This window comes from Cryptomeria japonica, chromosome 1 (genome assembly GCF_030272615.1).
Source record: "Cryptomeria japonica chromosome 1, Sugi_1.0, whole genome shotgun sequence".
Classification (NCBI taxonomy): domain Eukaryota; kingdom Viridiplantae; phylum Streptophyta; class Pinopsida; order Cupressales; family Cupressaceae; genus Cryptomeria; species Cryptomeria japonica.
The window spans coordinates 682,293,626-682,313,695 of NC_081405.1; the positions used below are offsets into that span (position 1 = coordinate 682,293,626).

The 20,070-nt window shown below is 33.1% G+C and overlaps 2 protein-coding genes across 2 annotated transcripts; both read right to left on the reverse strand.

Moving 5' to 3' along the window:
• Nucleotides 1–898: 898 nt before the first annotated feature.
• Nucleotides 899–3,008, reverse strand: LOC131057874 (DNA-directed RNA polymerase subunit beta-like). The gene has a single exon (XM_057992010.2). It carries the CDS (start codon nt 3,006–3,008, stop codon nt 945–947), a length of 2,064 nt encoding a protein of 687 aa, XP_057847993.2. The 3' UTR covers nt 899–944.
• A 1,664-nt stretch (nt 3,009–4,672) lies between these two features.
• LOC131044837 (pentatricopeptide repeat-containing protein At3g48250, chloroplastic-like) lies at nt 4,673–5,356 on the reverse strand. Its single transcript, XM_057978284.2, has one exon. It carries the CDS (start codon nt 5,354–5,356, stop codon nt 4,673–4,675), a length of 684 nt encoding a protein of 227 aa, XP_057834267.2.
• Nucleotides 5,357–20,070: the final 14,714 nt, after the last annotated feature.

Below are 20,070 nucleotides of genomic sequence, written 5' to 3' on the forward strand. Positions count from 1 at the left end.
TTAAGGAAATCACGGATCATAGATTGAAAAGGATCCTTCACACCTCAGATGAATTGGTCATCTTGGCAGCCAAAATGGTGTTGGGTAGGGGTCATATTGAAATAAACGATTATTATAGGGATAATACTCAAATTTCTTCTAGGTTTGTGGCTTCTCTCTTGGATAATCAATTGCCCAAGCTTGAGGTAAAAGAGTTGGTTAACCAACTTTTTGGTCCGGACCTGTTGCGTGGCTTGGGCAAATTTGTAGGGTATGCTCTCCTTGGGATGGGGCTTCCACAATTGGGGATCTTGCTTTAGTCTCAAATTCATAAGACTCATTAACCTTTTACCCTTTTCTTTTAGATCTCAAGGGTCCAAACCTCATAAAACATAGGGCAAATGTTGTTGTTGCTCACACATTTCTCAAATGGAAGTTTTCTGCAGACTTTGTTGAGGATTCAGATGAGGAGGAACAATTTAGAGACTTTGCTATCTTAAATGGCATTTTCATTCCTAAAACAGAAGAAGAGGCCCCCATCTGAAATGGAAATACCTCAGCTCATCTGCAGACAGGCCAAGCGGCCGAGGATAGAGTACCCATGGTAGTGGTTGAGGTCACGATAGAGGAAGGGGTTGGGGAAGAGGGTGTGGTCACAGTTGTAGAGGTCATGGTGGGTGTGCTCCGACACATTCTAGCTCCCACCCTGGGTCATCATCCTAGGAGTGGCTCCATTCAAGGAAAAGTTACAAATTTTCTTGCAGAATCTGTCAATTTTGATAAATTTTTAAAATTTTGTTCCAAGATGTAATGTTGATTTTCTCAGACTTATGGTGTAGAAAGGGCGGTTGCTAAAATTTTTATGAACTCTTAGAGTATTTTGAGGTTTGATAAAAGCTTTACTCAGGAAAGTTGTTCGTGTTTATCCTGGTCACTCATAAAAAATAAATTTTGATTCATTTTGATCAAACTTCCTTCTTATCTATCTGAAAGTCTATCTCAGATAGAATAGTATGATTCAATTCTAGAGCTAAAGATCGTAGTTCTCTACTGAGCAATCGGAAAGATTCTGTAGGAGTGCTAGGTTTAGGCATTGGTTCTCCGTTGAAAATGGCACCAAATATTTTTTCACGAGTATCCATATGGTCAGATTTTAAAGTAAGCATCTCGTGTAAGATATAAGCAACACCAAAACCTTGTAAAGCCCAAACTTCCATTTCTCCTACTCGTTGCCCTCCTCGGTGGGATTTTCCTTTGAGAGGTTGTTGTGTAACCAGTGTATAAGGTCCACTGGAACGTGCATGAATTTTGTCATCAACTTGATGGCACAATTTCGATATATAAGCTATTCCTATTGTAACAGGTTGTTCAAATACCTTTCCTGTTCTTCCATCAATTAATCTATGTTTTCCAGGATGATCAGGTTCAAATACCCATGGATTAGCTGTTTGCTCGCTAGCTTTATAAAGCTCAGAGAAGACTAGTTTTCTAGAAGCTTCTCGCTCGTACCTTTCGTCAAAAGGTGCTAGTCTGTAATGTTTGTTCATTAGTTTTCCTGCTAAACCAAGCAAACATTCAAAGATCTGTCCTACATTCATTCGTGAAGGTACCCCTAATGGATTTAATACCATGTCCACTGGTGTTCCATTCTGTAAATAAGGCATATCTTGCCTGGGCAAAATTTTTGAAATAATACCTTTATTACCATGCCTTCCAGCTACTTTATCGCCTACTTGTATTTTACGTTTTTGTAAAATATATACATGAACTTTTTCTACAATATCGCCGAGATAATCGTCTTCCTCGAACTCCTGAAAGCATCTCACATCGATAACTCGACCTTTTACACCTTTAGGGACTCTAAAACAATTTTCTTTTCCAGTAGGTGCCTTAATATCAAATAAAGCTTGTAATAATTTTCCTTCTGGAGTATTTAATAGTGAGTCTTCTTCTGCTTCCAGTATCAATTTACCTACTAATACATCACCTGTTTCTATCCAAGATCCTATCATTACAAGGCCGTTTTCGTCCAGATGACGAAGTAAGTAAGCATCTAAATGAGGTATTTCTCTAGTTATTACTTCAGGGCCCTGGTTCGTAAAATAAACTCCAATTTCGTATCTTACGATCTGGAAAGAAGTAAAAATGTCTTGATATACCAGACGTTCACTAATAAGTATTGCATCTTCAAAATTGTATCCTTCCCATGGCATATAGGCCACTAAGATGTTTTTTCCCAAAGAAAGTTCTCCCCCTGCTGTAGCTGCACTGTCTGCTATAATTTGTCCCCTCTTTACATACTCCCCTTGGCGAACTCGGGGTTTTTGATGCATACAAGTATCGCTATTAGAACGTTGATATAGAATCAATTCTGTTTCTATATTGTTTCGAGCAACAGATGAAGTTATGGTGATATTTTCACCATCAATATACTTTATTTTTCCCCCTTGCTTAGCTATAGCTACACTTCCTGAATCTAGAGCTGCTTGACCCTCCAATCCAGTTCCGACAATACACTTCTCAGGTTGAACAAGTGGAACTGCTTGACGCTGCATATTAGAACCCATTAAAGCACGATTCGCAAAACTATTATCATGGGCATCAGCATCGTCATGAATAAACAATGTATCTAATGTATCTGAAAAACCGAGTCCTTCTACGCCGATTTCGTCGATAAGACCAAACTCTACTGCTTGGTCTGGTGTCATATAAATATCTCGTTCTAATAGATAACAAATTAGTTCGAAATCTTGCTTTGTTCTTCTTAAATAAGTTCGCGCAACATACGAACGCAAAAGGCCCAGATACTCTGAATCGAAGCTTGATTCTATTGAAGTGGCGCGACGATCATAAGGAGACATATGGGGTTGGTGGATCATAATTGATGTGTTTTGGGTCATTACCCGTTTAGTAAACGTCCCCCCGTGTAGAAGGAAAGCTCCCATTGAAGCATTTAACCCGACGCCTATTGTAAATACATCCCCTGTTACGTATTGCATAGTATCGTAAACAGCGACTCCCTGTACCATTCCTCCACCTCGACAGTGAAGAAAAAACATAAAATCCTTTGTTTGATCTTCTTGGTTTAAATAAATCATACTTTTCATGATTTGATCAGCCGGTTGTTTTTCGAGTGGTCTAGCTAGGATAATATATCTACCAAAAAATAATCGGTGATATAATTCGACCCAGTTTGCTTCCTCCTCTTCGGGCCCTTGATAGGGCACTTTCGGCACATTTGCTACGTCCATGCTCAACTACTCTCTTTTTTACTCTTTCTCAGTTAAAGAAGCCAAAAACAAAAAAACAGAGAATTTTTGTTTTTGTCATTCTTTTCATAAAAATCGATTGAAACGATTTTTTGTTACAAAAAAATGCGGATATGGAACCTTCATAAAGCTCGGAGGAAACCTACTAAAAAGCTTTTCTACGCTATTTTTTTTATCTCACTTTACAACGTAATAAGTTAAATTACCTTTACCACACTATTCCTATTTGATACAATATGAAAAAAAATAAGAAAATGGTTTTTTGCTAGAAAACATTCTTACTATTTCTTTTCTTTTAGTTTTCCAATGTGAATTTGAAAATCGACAGAATTCTTATTCTGTAAATGGATAAAATTCTTATTCTGTAAATGAATTACAGATGTACTATAAATACATTTACATTTTTTGTAGTATTTCCGCTATGGTAAGGCCCAAATGGACAATTAAACTGTTAAATTGTTAATTTTGTATTCGAAACCCTAATGATTAGTACATTAACATTTTCAAACTTCGCATTTATGTCTTTCTCGTCTTCTGAGCTGCACTTGGAGTATCTCCAGATCGAAATAGTAATAAAAGATAAGGATTCTGCTAAACATTGTTTGGATTAAGGTGTCTCAACCTTAGAGTCCAAACATGCTAATTTAATTATTTGTTTTATTTTTCATTCCACTTTGGAAGTCCTAATATTTTTTTGGGAACTAGTGTCATAGGTTGCTATGTTGAGATTATGATAAAATTTCCTATTATGATTATGGCGATTTCTAGTTCGGTGGAAGAGTCATGAAGAGTTATATTTTGGCAATTTGTATTTATGATTTGAGTTCACTTTTGACAAGTGGTGTGAGGTAAGGAAGGCACCTATTTGGTCATGATAACTTCTATGTTGTACTTACATTGCATTTGGCAAGATGACAGTTATGGAAGAGATAGGTGTTGTTGCTTCAAAAGTTGCTATGTGCAACGTGTCATTGGATTAGCAAGGTGTTGCTTGTGACACAACTTACCTCTTGTGCTTTGGAGTTGGTTTTGGAAACCATGTGCACATATCACTTTGTGATGAGTTCTATAAATATGTTGATGCCTTGGTAGTTTTGTATGAGACAAGTTGAAGGCATTGTAATGCTGCTATAATTATTTTCGAAATCTCTGTTGTAACTACTCTTGAAGAGCATTGGCTTTGTACATTGTATTGGAATTATTATTGTTGCTGAATAATACAATTGAGTCTAGCTTTTGGAGTGTGGATTTTTTCTCGAAAAGGTTTTCCCATATAAATCTGGTGTTGTGGTTTTATTTGTGAAATCTGATTTTATATGTATTTATCTAATTTGCAATTGTTTAAAAGTTTGTAAGAAATCTCTGCATCATCTCTCGTGTTAGATTTAACATTTGGAAGCGTTATTCCACACTTAGGCTTCCTTTCAAACATAAGGAAAGGAACGGGAAAATAATATCTGAGCTTGGGCCTTTTTCCCTACGTCACAAAATCCATTAAGCATTTTAGAGTATAATTTAACAGCCTCATACTTAGGGACGTTTCTGGTCAACTTATTCAGGAAATCTAGAGCCCCGTCCACTGTCCCACACTGAGCAAAAATATTATATAAAGGATCTACGATGGCTGGAAAACCCCGCTTCACCATAAGATCTAGCAGTTTTAAGGCATCTTGCAACCCCTTTGCATTCATCAATTTCTGCAGCAATTCCTCTAATGTGCCCGCCCAAACCTTCAAGCCTTTATTTATCATTTTACGCAAAAAATTGTGGGCATCCTCTATTCTGTTTTGACTACAGAGAGTCTTGACAAAAGCGTCCAGAACATCACGGTCGGCATAACCACCACTTTCCACCAGGAACTCAAAATAACTAAGCACTTGATCTATCCCCCTGGCCTTACAATGCCCATCAATCAAAATATTCCATGTCTTGAGATTAGGAGTGCACCCCAGCTCTTTCATCCAATCCAAGACTCGACAAGCCTCATCCAAGGTCCCATCCTTGCAGAGCCCAAACACAAGTTGACTAAAAGTACCGTTATCTGCCACAAAATCGGCCATCTCCATAGCCTTCATAACTCCATAAGCATCATCAAATCTACCAGCCATCGCTAGACACCGATGAATAGAATCATATGTTTCCCTTTTAAATCGGTTTACAACCTTGCAAATTAATTTACAATTCTCATCTTCATAGTTGTTATCTTCAGCAGTATTACTTGTTTCTTTCATCCTGACTTGCGAGGGTTTGATGAAAATGGTCTTTGAAGGTACCATCTTTCTTGCAAACTACAAGAATATTTGATTTGGGCTTTTGCATAAATATCTGCTTTTGAAATTGAGGAGAGAAACGGGTTTGTTGCGCTTACCAATGTCAAATGCTTGTGTATAATGGGGGATCAAAATGTGATTAAAGCCCTCTTTGGCTTCAATAATCTCCTTGTCAGGCACTGTATCATTTTCAGAAGGATTTTGTGGTTTGCCTGAATGATATGAGGAGAATATTGTACAAATACGTTGAGTTTATATTGATTCAGAGAAAGAACAAGGAGGAGCAATCTCACAAAGGTTTGTTGTATAGCATTCTTAATATAAAACTAATCTACACTTAATTTATATAATTTAAAAAAAAAATTATAATAAACAAATTTTAAAATATACATTTTAATATTACTAACTAGGAAAAAATCTGTATAAAACAAAAAATCTATCTTTTATTATATTTTTAACAAAATATTTTTTAATAATATATCTTATATTAGCACATATATCTTAAATTTTAATTTAATCTATATAAAATACGTCGAGAGATATCTTTCTAGAGGCCCCTATTTTTAATCAATTTTATACCCTAAATTGAAATAGGCACCTCTAGAAGGATATCTCTTAGTGCATTTTATATAATTATATAGTATCTTCTTTTTGAATTGAATTATATTATAGTATTATAATATTATTATGAAATTTTATATATCCATTTAGACTATTTTTAATAAATATATATGTGTTGCAAGATTAAAACATATACTAAAATGTAAGATATATATTAGAATTTATTTAATGAGAGTATAAAACATTATTTAATGGTCAATAATATGGTTACATATAGGGTTAGGGTTAAGGTCACTATTATGGTCAAGGCTAAGGTTTACATCATTGTTAGAGCTACGATTAGGGTTCACATCACGGTTAGGGTTTGGTTTAGGTTTAGAATTATGGTTAGAGTTAGGATTTAGGATTGTTGTTAGGGTCAGGGTTAAGGCTAAGGCTACTATTATGGTCAAGACCAAGGTTTATATCATTGTTAGGGTTAGGGTTATGATTAGGGTTAGGTTTCAGGGTTAAGGTTATGATAATGGTTAGGGTTTATATCATGGTTACAGTTAGCATCAAGGTTAGGTTTGGTTTAGGTTTAGGATTATGGTTAGGGTTAGGTTTAAGGATTACAATAAGGGTTAGGGTTATAATTATAATTGGGGGTAGGGTTAGAATTATAATTTGATTTATGATTATTTAATGTAGCGTTAGGGTTAGGGTTGGGGCTTAGTGTTAGGGTTAAGGTTTACATCATTGTTCTAGGGTTAGGGTTAGGGTTATTATAATGGTTAGGGTTTTAGGTTTAGGATTATGGTTAGGGTTATGGTTAGACTTTAGTGTTAGGGTGAAGTTTATGGTTATGGTTAGGGTTTATTATTAGTGTAACCATAATTATAGTTAGAGTTAGGATTAAAATTATAATTAGGGGTAGGGTTAGGATTATAATTTGATTTATGATTATTGAATGTCGAACATCTTAGAGAATTGTGTATATTACAAATAAATAGTAGCACAAAATGTGTTATGAAAATATATTTATGTCTAGGGCTAGGGTTTATATCATATGGTTAGGGTTAGTGTTAAGGGTTAGGCTTAGGATTATAGCTAGGGTTTACATCATTTTGACGGTTAGGCTAATGGTTAGGATTTGGCTTTACATCATGGTTAGGGTTAGGGTTAGTGTTAGGGTTAAGATTATGGCTAGGATTATGTCTACGGTTAGGGTTTATATCATAGGGCTAGGGTTAGGGTTAGGGTTAGGATTATAGTTTGGGTTTATGTCATTGTTAGGGTCATGTTAATGGTTAGGGTTTTGATTTACATCATGGTTAGGGTTCAGGTTGGGGTTAAGATTGTGGTTATGCTAAGGATTTAGAGTTATGGTTAGGATTATGTCTAGGGTTAGGGTTAGTATTATAGTTAGGGTTTACAGATCATTGTTAGGGTTATGTTAATGGTTAAGGTTTGGATTTACATCATGGTTAGGGTTAGGGTTAAGATTGTGGTTAGGCTTAGGATTTATGGTTATGGTTTGGATTATGTCGAGGGCTAGGGTTAGGATTATAGTCAGGGTTTTCATCATTGTTAACATTAGGCTAATGGTTAGGGCTTGAATTTACATCATGGTTAGGGTTAGGGTTAAGGTTATGGTTAGGCTTAAGATTTAGGGTTATGGTTATAGTTTGGGTTAATGTTTAGGGTTAGGATTATGATTATTATAACGGTTTACATCATGGTTAGGGTTAGGGTTATTGTTTGGGCTATGGTCATGTTCAGGTTCATGTTTAGGGTTAGGGATAGGTTTTGGGTTATGGCTAGGGTTAGGTTTTTGGGTTGTGGTTAAGGATTATAGTTGAGGTTACAGTTTAGCATTATGGCTAAGTAAGGGTTAGGATTAGTGTTAGCAATAGAATTATGATTAGGTTTAGGGTTTATAATTATAGTTAGGATTATGGTTATAGTTAGGGTTTACATCATAGTTGGGGTTAGGGTTAGGGTTAAGATTACATATGGGTAGGCTTAGGATTTAGGATTATGGTTAGGATTATGTCTAGGGTTAGGGTTTATATCATAGGGTTAGGATTATAATTAGGGTTTACATCATGGTTAGGGTTAGGCAAAATGGTTAGGGTTTGAAATTAGATCATGGTTAGGGTTAGGGTTAGGGCTTAAGATTATGGTTAGGGTTAGTGTTTACATCATGGTTAGTGTTAGGTCTTGTTTTGGGCTAGGGATTGGATTTGGGTTATGAATAAAGTTAAGGTGTAAGGTTAGGGTTAGGATTTAGGGTTAAGGTTAGGTTAGAGTTAATTTTAGGGTTAGATTAAGGTAGGACTATGTTTAGGTTTAAGGTTGCACTACAATTAGGGTTAGTATTGTAGGATAACGCTTGGGTAAGGGTGGGGTTAAATTAGGATTACAATTTATGTTATTTTATGATTAATGTTACTATTGTAGGATAAATTTTTAGGTTATGGTTAGGGTTCAAATATCGTTCAATGTATAATTTAATTAACATTATGGTTTTGGCGCAATTAGGGTTAATGTTATATTACAATTAAGGTTACTATTGTATGATAAATTTTTTGGTTATGGTTGGGGTTCAAATATAGTTCAAGTTATAGTTTAATTATCAATATGATTCAAGGACAATTAGGGTTAGGGTTAACATTAGGTTATGGTTTTAAGATTAGACTACAATTAGTGTTAGTATTGTAGGATAATATTTCAGTATTAAGGTTATGGTTAGGTTAGGGTTAAGGTTTACATCATTGTTAGGGTAAGGGTTATGGTTAGTATTAAGGTTAGGGTTTGGTTTAGGTTTAGGATTATGGTTAGGGTGAGGGTTTAGGATTATGGTTAGCATTATGGTAAGGATTAGGGTTAGGGTTGTGATTGCGATTAGGGTTTAGGGTTAGAGAACTATGATAATGGTTATGGTTAGCATCAAGGTTAGGATTTGGTTTAAGTTTAGGGTTATGGTTAGGATTATGATTTAGGATTATTGGGATTAGGGTAAGGGTAAGGGTTTAGTGCTAGGGTTAAGCTTATGGTTAGGGTTAGGGTTAAGCTTATGGTTAGGGTTAGGGTTTACTGTTAGGGTTACAATTATGTTTAGGATTTATATCAAAGTTAGGGTTAGGGTAAGCATAATTATAGTAAGGGTTAGGGTTAGGGGTAGGATTAGGGTTTATTGTTAGAGTCGTGAAAATGGTTAGGGTTTATATCATGGTTAGGGTTAGAATTAAGGTTAGGATTAGGTCTAAGTTTAGGATTATGGTTATAATTAAGATTTAGGATTACAATTATAATTGTTGTTAGGGTTAGGGTTAGGGTTAAGGTTAGGGTTAGGTTTAGGGGTAGGGGTAGGGTTAGGGTTGAGTTTATGGTTATGGTTAGGGCCAGGGTTAAGTTTATGGTTAGGGTTAGGGTTTACTGTTAGGATTACAATCATATTTAGGGTTTATATCAAAGTTAGGTTGAGGGTAAGCATAATTACAGTAAGGGTTAGGGTTATGATTAGGATTAGGGTTTAGTGTTAGAGTTATGATAATGGATAGGGTTTATATCATGGTTAAGTTTAGCATTAAGGTTATGATTTGGTTTAGGTCTAGGATTATGGTTAGGGTTATGGTCTATGATTACAACAAGGATTATTGTTAGGGTTAAGTTTGTGGTTAGGGTCAGTATCTGTTAGGGTACAATTATGTTTAAGGTTTATATAAAAGTTAGGGTTAGTGTAAGTATAATCACAGTTAGGGTTAGGGTTAGATTTGGTTTAGTGTTAAAGTTAGAGTTTGATTTGGTTTAGGATTTGATTTTGATTTAGTTTATGATTTGGGCTCGGTTTAATTTAGGGTTAGTGTTTAATTTGACTTAAGATTACAATGTATTTTATTTTAGTGTTAGGGGTAGAGCTCAATTTGGTCTAGGGTTAAGGTTCAATTTTTTTAATAATTAGTGTTATGGCTCAATTTCATTCAAGGTTAAGGTTACAATTAGGATATAGGATAAAGGTTAGGATTTGATTTAGGTTTAGGATTATTGTTAGGGTCTAGGATTATAATAACGATAATTGTTAGGGTTAAGTTTATGGTTAAGATTAGTATTTGTTAGTGTTGCAATTATTTTTTAGGGTTTATATCAAAGTTAGTGTTAGGGTAATTACATTTAGGGGTAGGGTTAGATTTGATTTAGTGTTAAAGTTATAATTTGATTTGGTTTAGGATTTGGATTTAATTTAATTTAATTTATGATTTGGGTTTAGTTTAGTTTAGGGTTAGTGTTCAATTTGATTTAAGATTACAATGTACTTTATTTTAGTGTTAGGGGTAGAACTCAATTTGGTATAGTGTTAGGGTTAAATTTTATTTATAGTTAGTGTTATGGTTCAATCACATTCAACGTTAAGGTTACACTTAAATTAGGATTAGGGTTATGATTCACTTTTATTCACTATTAGGGTTACAATTTAATTTTTTTTAGGGTTAGTGTTGGGTTTGATTAAGTGTTAGGAGATATGATTCAACATGGTTCAAGATTTGGGTTCAATTTGATTTAGGGTTAGGAATCAATTTGGTCTAGTATTAAAGTTCAAATTGGTTTCTAATATTAGGGTTAGGGATCAATTTGGTCTAGGGTTAAGATTCAAATCAATTTTGTGTTAGGGCTCAATTTGATTTGGGTTAGGGTTAAGGTTTAATTTGGTTTAGTGTTCAATTTTCTATATGGTTAGGGTATCTAGTATTAGAGTTAGGAATCAATTTGGTATAGGGTCAAGGTTCAAATTAGTTTTGTGTTAAATCTCAATTTGACTTGAGTTAGGGTTAGGATTAAATTTCAATTTGGTATAGGGTTAGTGTTTGTAGTATTAGAGTTAGGGATCGATTTGGTATATGTTTAAGGTTCAAATAATTAGTTCGATGTTAGGATTTGATTTTATTTGAGTTAGGATTAGAGTTAAGGTTCAATTTGGTTTAGTGTCATGTTTAGGGTTCAATTTGGTATAGGGTTAGGGTTAGGATTTAATTTGGTTTAAGGTTAGGGTAGGGATAGAGTTAGGGTTCAATTTGGTTTAATATTGATTAATTTTATCTTTAGGATTTGATTTGGTTTAGTGTTAGGGTTAGGGCACAACTTTTTTTAGGGTTAGGAAAAGGGTTCAATTTCATTTAGGGATAGGGTTCAATTTGATTTAGTGCTAAAGTTATGGTATGATTTGGTTTATGATTTAGATTTAGTTTGGCTTACTATTAAAATTCAATTTGGTATATGACACATTTGAGTTTATAGTAAAAATTTAGTTTTTTCTAGTGTTACAGTTAGAGTTCAATTTAATTTAATGTTCAATTTGGTTTAGGGTTAGGGTTCCATTTGGTTTGTAGTTTGAGTTATGGTTGGATTAGGTTCAAGGTTATGGTTTAATTATGTTGAATGTTTAATTGGTTTAGTGCTATTTGTGTTATAATTTGTCAAACCATTGGATTAGTATTAGGCTTAGGGTTATAACTTGTCCCATATATATTAGACCTAGGAGATTATTTCTATTAGAGATATTGATAATTTCTCTCATGTCTCATATTTTCTCATTTTACTCCCACAAATTATTTTCGAATGGTTTGTTCTCCCTCATCCCATGTGGGTATTTAATTACATGTTTCTTCTTTATAGCTTTGTGTTATGTGTTTGAGAGGTTCCATCATTTGTTCATACTCAGTCATCCAACATGGAAATGAGGTCAATATATGAGTAGTATAGTTCGATAGTATGCACTAAGGCATTTCCATCATTTTTTTGCATTTTTTTAGTTTGTTGTTTTTCTCCAATAGGGCTTCTAGTTATTTAATTCAATAGGACCATATATGTATTTTTTAGATCATGATTATTCTTTTTGTGAGTTTTATCCTATAAAAATGTAAGACAAGTTTGATAACTTCAATTTTCTCTTCAATGGTAATTCCACTCCAACTATTAATATCTCTTTAGCTACTTAAGGTTGAACTATAATTTAAATCATGCTTCAAATTTTAGCTAGCCTTAGTACACTTCATCCAATAATTTGACATCTCATGATCAATTCAAAATTACGGCATTAATATCTTTTAAGATGAATAGAGTGAAATATCTTCTATTATGCATTGGAAGTATAATTTATGTGTAATAAAAATTGAACAAAATTCTTAACTACCATTTAAAAAATAATATAACAACAATAATATTTAATTAAAAAAATACTTTAAAATTCTATAAAATGCCTCATATTCTTTATCAACCATATGACATGAGATGGTGATGTGCACTGCAAGCTCTATATAATGCACCAAATTGCTTCGAATGAAACTAAATATGTGTTTGGACACAGTAATTGGGCACTTTAATATGTAACGTTAAAAAATATTTTATTGAACGATGCAGTTCCCTCGATTGGGTCAATGAGGAATTCAACAATGAGTGATCTGATATTAGGATCTATGATTGTTGCACGTGTAATGTTAACTTATACAACGATTAAATCAAGGTCTTGAAATTAGATTCAAACTGCTTAAATAAATGTAATAATCAAATAACGATAAATTGAATAGAAGAGAGAAAGAAGGGAGAAGACAAAACACAAGTTGATAACGGAGTTCGCCAATATGGCTACGTCTCCAGGTCCCTCTCCAAAAGAGTGACCGATCCTTGATTATGCTCCAGAAAAAGATTACAAGGTCTTCAACCTGTTACAAATTTCACGTCTCCTCAAAAGATAATGAATTACAAAATTCCTCTCCCAAGTGCAACAAGCTTGAATTCAAACTCCCAATGCACAGAGTCAAACAATTCACTATCAAAATCTCTAGAAGAAATTCTCTCACACTTCTCTAATCTTCAATTTTCTATCAATACTCTTCAATCTCCAATGTCCTCCATTACAACAATCACCCCCCCTTTTATACAATTTTACATGCTAAAATGGGGTTAAAACAATAATATTTGATAATATCCCCATATCTCCCACTTTTAAACTATATCTCTTAAAAATAAAACCCCAAAATCCTATGATATCCCATTGGCTTAATAATATAGCCAAAAACAATCCTTATTAAAAATGGACTTTTATGGATTTTGGTGTTAACAAAGCGAATTAGTTTATATCAACTCGCGGATAAATCTCACAGTATAGTGGTTCGGATAATTTTTAGTTATATGGGTGATCTTTTACAACGATAAAACAAAGATAGCCCGCTATTTACTCCAAAAATATCGCATGGCATAGTTGCAATCACTGGTTCTCTGACTAAAGAAGGTCGGAGGTTCAAAACCGCTCAACCATAATTTTGGAGAATGAACTATCTTTAGTGTAGAAGTTAATTAGAAACCGCCAATAATAGATTCCAAGAAAGTCGGTTGGTCTATTGGTGATGCATAAAAATAGGAGATGAGAGGTTCATAGTTCAAACCTCATAACAATGAGTCAATAAAGAAATGGAGAGAGTGCGTGTAGTGAGCCACAGTGAACCCATCCAAGCATAGCTCCATCTTATTTAATTCCCGTTGGATAATATAAGACTATATGGATGTAAGGTAAGGCGTAACGTATTTGAAGGCAGTCAAGTCAAGAAATAGTATTGCCCCTCTCCCATTCACACACATATTTGAGATACGGTTTCAAACACATTCATTCCCCAACCAACTAGCCCTAGTAGTGCCTATCAAGTATGCAATGCCGACTCTGAAGATGTATTTGGGATTCAAAGTCAGTTATTGAAGGGGGTATGACAAATTGCTCATACACTTTACATAATCAGTTGTCCAAACATGGGAGTCGGGTGTTCCTGAGCCAAAAGAAACTAGACAGAGGTACACAGAGGTACACAGAGGTTAGGCCTTTATCCTGCTACAGACAACTGGTACACAGAGGTTAGGCCTTTATCCTGCTACAGACAACTGATGTATGTCCATTGGGAATCTGATGAAACTATGCTTTAAAATATCTTATGCTCTGAATCGGATCCTTGGTGAGACTTCCACAATTTCTTTTGAAGGACAATACTCATCTTTCATGACATTGTTAGCATTAGTGGGGCCTAAGATTGTATGTACTATGAAGAAAGACATATAGCTTACTGGTCATTTAATTTTTTACCAAGCTAGATAGGAATTCCTCATTCCTCAATTGAGCTGTGCCTAAGAGATGCTAGGTGTACAACCAGTATCCTATGTCCAACAATCAGATATTTGCAAACATGTGGATTTGAGTGCCTTCATATTAATGTTTGAATGTCCTGGTGTTGGCATATTACATTTACATATGACTACAAACACCATTTCTTTAGCCTCAATAGGTTTTATCTTCTCAGTTGTCTAATTTAATCATTGTGCTCTCAGAAATCTATACGGATCATTTTCTACCCAGGCTGTGTTTTTATTATTTGTGCGTTGGTCTGATTTCTCTGTTATGCTATAAAAAACCAATACACGTGGATCATTTTTCCTTGTGTAGGAGATGGAGAAAATCATGCTTTATATATGACCAAGATAGCAAAAGTAATTGAGATAATCTACAACGGCTATAATATTTTTGGGGATTAACAGTACGATTTTGCAATTCTTATCTACGTTCAGAGAAAGCCATCCACCACATACCTGTTTCCAAAGTAGACTGCTAACAATAACAATAACAGGATGCCAACCTTATCAATGTAACCTGTATTTCGATCTGCATCCAGAATGCAAACAAATTTCTTTTTGAATACATAGAATGTAATGAAAACAAATTATTCTCAGAATACATAGGATTTGTTCACCTGTATTGGATCTTCTCTTGTCTCAAATTGAATGGGTAAATTCGATTGCAGATCTAGAATGGGAGTTGATATATATCTCAATCTTGTTCACCACCTTCAAACAAACACCCATGTAATTGTAACGGCCAAGCTTTTAAAATTCTCCACTCCCATGCGTTAATTCCAGATTGTTTCATTGGAACTCGCTGTCAATCAAATATATCCTTCATCAAAGAGAAACGACTCAAGAAAAAGAAACTAAAAATTGTGTTAAGGTAGTTGTTAGAACTGTGTGACATGGTGGCTTCTTGGATACAGAGATTTTAAAATGCGTAACTATAGGAATACGAAGCACTTCTTTTTTCTTACATTGACAAATCTAGTGATCTCTATTTGGTGCCATTGTAGGTTACGCCTATCGGCGTAATTAGTATAATCTATGTGACACGTTTGAAATGTAAATGTTAGAATTTTGTTTATAAATAATTTCATTTGATCAAATACAATGTTTTGAATAATTAAATAGAAAATGTTTTATTTGAAGTTGATTTTTTATTAAATATGTTTAAAAATAAAATAAAATAGAATGTTTTTAACATATATTTATTTGATATTTGATATATTTAATTTACTAATCATTTAAAAATTCAAATATGAAATGATGCAAAAATAATAAATTAGAATTGAAAGTTAGTTTGTTTTAACTTATTCTAAATTTATATAATTAGTCATTGTTGATTTATTTTTAAATAATTTTTTTATTTTATTATGTCCAAGGGTTCTTATGAGTTTTACTAAGATCCATGATTTATAGGGTTTTGAAACAATTACGAAACTTTCTATATGCATCTTTAGTTGTCAAGCTCAATTAATTAATTTTTTTATTTTAAGTTGTTTTTCTTGTTAAAAGTGATTTTTTAAATAAAGTAGAATATTTTTTATTTAATATATGTCTATTTGGTATTTGATATATTTAATTTACTAATCATTTAAAAATTGTAATAGAAAGTTGCTTTTAAATCTAAATTTTAGTTTAAATTTATTCTAAAATTATAATTAGTCATCGTTGAATTATTTAATTTATGTTGTCATCTCTTTATCTCTCTATATTCCCCTCTCCTTCTTCCTCTCTATCTCCCCCCTTGTGTGTGTGTGTGTGTGTGTGTGACTCTCTCTTTCTATATCTCTTTATTTCTCTATCCCTTATTTATCTATCTCTCTTTCTCACTCACATAATCCTTTTTACTCCTACCCATATCTATCTCAATGTGTCTCACATTTTCACACATGCTCCTTGTTTCTCCCTCCCTATCTCTATCTCTATATTTATGTCTATCTATATCTCTCCCCCCCTCTCTTCTTCTCTCTATTACCTGCATTATCTCTCTCTTTATGCCTCTAGATCTATCTTCCCATCTCTCCCTCTCTATATTTATCTATATCTCATTATCTCTATCTCTCTTTTATTCACTCCATCGCTCCTACTCTCTATATATCGGTTCTCATATATTTATCTTTTTATGTCTCCATCTCCCCTATCCCCCCTCTCTTCCTCTCTCTCAATATTTTCCAAGTTATATTTATTGCTCTATCTATGTTTTCTATCCTTATCTCTCCCTCTATTTATCCCTATTTCTCCCTCTCTCGTCATATCTCTCTACTTCTCTCTCTTATCTCCTTTCCTCTCCCTCCCTCTCCACACACACACACACACACACACACACACACACACATATATATACACTTCTCTCTCTTATCTCCTTTCCTCTCCCTCCCTCTCCACACACACACACACACACACACACACACACACACACACACACACACACACACACACACATATATACACTTCTCTCTCTTATCTCCTTTCCTCTCCCTCCCTCTCCACACACACACACACACACACACACACACACACACACACACACACACACACACACATATATAACACATGATCTTGTTAGTAATAGAACCTAGTTATATTCCTGAACATCATCATTTTTTAAAATTCCTACCAATTAAAATTACACATTGAACAATTCACTAAAATTTTTCCTAAACGATCTTTGACTCCCATTCAATGTACCCATTACACACCAAAGTGTGATTGCAATTTTAATTTTTTGTATTAGATAATAAATGTTTATGAACCTTAAAAATTATAACATTATAATTTTAGAGTTAATAGTAAGCTTAAAACATATTGTGGTGATTTGATTAATAATTTTAGATCCAATAATACTTAATCCCACATAGAAATAGAACTGTATTGAAAAGTACTTAAAATATTTATTATTAATACCAAATTTATAATAATTTTAATCATAATGCTTATAATACTTTATGGTTTAATTTTAGTCCAAGGTGCACACATAACTAATTGAAAAGAGAAAAAACCACAATTATAGTTAAATTATTAGACACAATACTATATCCAAAGATCCAATCTAATAATGTGAGAACATACCCTAACTAACTACATAATGCAACATTCGAGATATGATAAGCAAAATTATAGTTCAGTTATTAGGAACAATACAATATTCAAAGATAAGATCTAAATAATGCAAGAACATACCCTAACTAACTACATAATGCATCATTTGAGATATAATAAATCTTAAGATTAGGATTTGGATTGTAAGTCAATTAATGGTAACATTGCTTGTAATCTATTAATTATATTTTTAGGTACATGTTTTATTATTATTTTAGTTCTAATAAATTAAAAAATAGTTTTCTTTTATTTAATTATTTTTCATTTAAAAATATCTATTATTTATTATAAATTTTTAAATTATTACTCTTTATTAATATTTAGATTTTAATATATTTTGACTTTGCATTTAGTTTATTCTATTTTAAATTTAAGTTTAAAATTTATTATTTAATATTAATGTCTTTTAAAAAAATAACAAATAATAATTAAAAATTATTTAAATTAATTTAATTTATAATTTATATCTTATTAAAATTTTAATTTATTGTGAGGATGACCCTGCAATGTGATAGTTAAGTCACGAGCCTCCCATTGAGAAGCTCGTGAGTTCAACTCACACTAATCCTCTGCATGGAGGAGTGCTCAAGGCAGTAGTGGCGCAGTCGATCAACTGCTTACAAAGTAGCTCCGCACCCCAAGGAGGTGAAGTAGACCTGGCGCAACAAGAGGTAGAGCGCCCCAAGTTCATGGTGGCCACAATCGAGCAGGAGAGGAGGGATGCCATCATTGGTGCTCAGGGAGAGAGAAGATGTGGTCGGCTAGCCCAACGTAGTGGAGTGCCAACTTTTGTGTTAGAACCAGTGGAGAGGTAAGGAGAGCACGTTGTCCCATGGAGAGATAAGGAGTCTCAACTGGCAATCCTAGATATTGGAGAAATAAGGTGTTGCCTAAGTATGGTTGATCGAGATAGACGACACAAGGGGATATAAGGGTGTAATAATTGCCAAACATATCTGAAGATGAGGCACTCAAAAATGTGGTTTCGCTGGTATGATCTAATCAAAAGCAACTATACCACTTCAACTACAGATGAACAAATTTTTTTTTAATTTATTGTAGAACAATTATATTATCTTTCCATCACTCTTTACCTCTTTGTGCATGTGTGTGTGTGTGTGTGTGTGTGTGTGTGTGTTACTCCCTCTTTTTATATCTCTTTATTTCTCTATCCTCTATCTATCTCTCTACATATTTCTCACACGCTCCTTGTTACTCCTCCCCATCTCTATCTCAATATCTCTCATACTTTCACACACACTCCTTGTTTCTCCCTTCCTATCTCTATCTCTATCTCTATTTCCCACCCTCTCTCTTCATCTCTATTATCTCCTTTATCTCTTTCTTTCTCCCTCTATCTCTATATTCTCATCTCTACCTCTCCCTCTCTCTATCTATATATCATTATCTCTACGTTTCTTTTATTCACTCCATCTCACCTACTCTCTCTCTCTCTCTCTCTCTCTCTATCTCTCTATCTATATATCATTATCTCTATGTTTCTTTTATTCACTCCATCTCACCTACTCTCTCTCTCTCAAGAATTGAGATAATTAGTATAGAACGTTACATACATTATGAAATTTAAATACTCTATGCCCAATTTAGAACTTCATTCTACAACTATGTCAGTCAAATTTTACCTTATTTAAGATTTTATTGCTTCTTATGTTGTTGAATTTATTTTAGGAGTTCCACTTCAATAGACTAAACGCACTTCACATTTACTTGATAATATTTTTTTCTTATTGATTATAAACTAAACTGAAAGTACTCATACATTAAAATTTATTGATGCTATTTATATCTCAATAGGTTTTGATTGACACAACTTACACAATGGACTTGGATTTATTTTCTACTTTGGCTTAGGGTTTGGCATGCCTAATCTTTTCTTGCTTAAGGTTTGAAATTATTTTTTGTTTAATGGTTTTGTGTTATGCTTTTATATGAAATGTTGTTTCTTAGTTTGGAAGATTGAAGTATTAAAAATAAGACATTTTTTGTTTAATAGAAGTGTAAAAACAACTATGTATGCAGTAATTTAGGAGGATGTGTGAATAGTGGCTCATTGAATTGTTATGAATTCTTTAAATAGACATTCAAAGATCTTTAAAATGTTGTGAATTGCAATGGGTCTTTGCTTTTGGTTTGTTTTATAAACAATACTTAACCTAAAAAATTGACCTATCTTCAATTTTGCAGAAATGGATAAATAACATATTATCAAATAAAACTAGGGTTTTAAACTAATAGAAGACCTATCTTCAAAGTTGCAAAAGATAAATAGGTAATAGATTGTGAAATGAAACTAGGATTTAAATTAAAAGAGGTATAGTAGGTTATTGAGTAAAGTTATCAAGAGTGGTCATTAATGACATAAATAAGTGAAGTTAAGAGAGATGTAAGTTTTTGATAAAATAATATAAAAGAGATAAATTATTGTAGTGGCATTTTGTACAAATTTTCAGTTAAGCAAGACTTAGCAAAATAAACAAATTATATAAATTTTTTGATCATTTGCATCTCTCATAGATATTTTTTCTAATTTATTAAAAACTTTAAAATAATGTTAATACATAGTAATAAAAAAGTTAAATACATAGTTTTTAGGTCAATTTTAAAATTTATTAAAAAGTCAAAGAATGTGAACGTATCTAAAACAACATAATTTAAAAACTATTTCTTTTAATTTATTTAACTCTCAAAATTTTGTGAGATATTTAAATTGTTTAAAATAAATA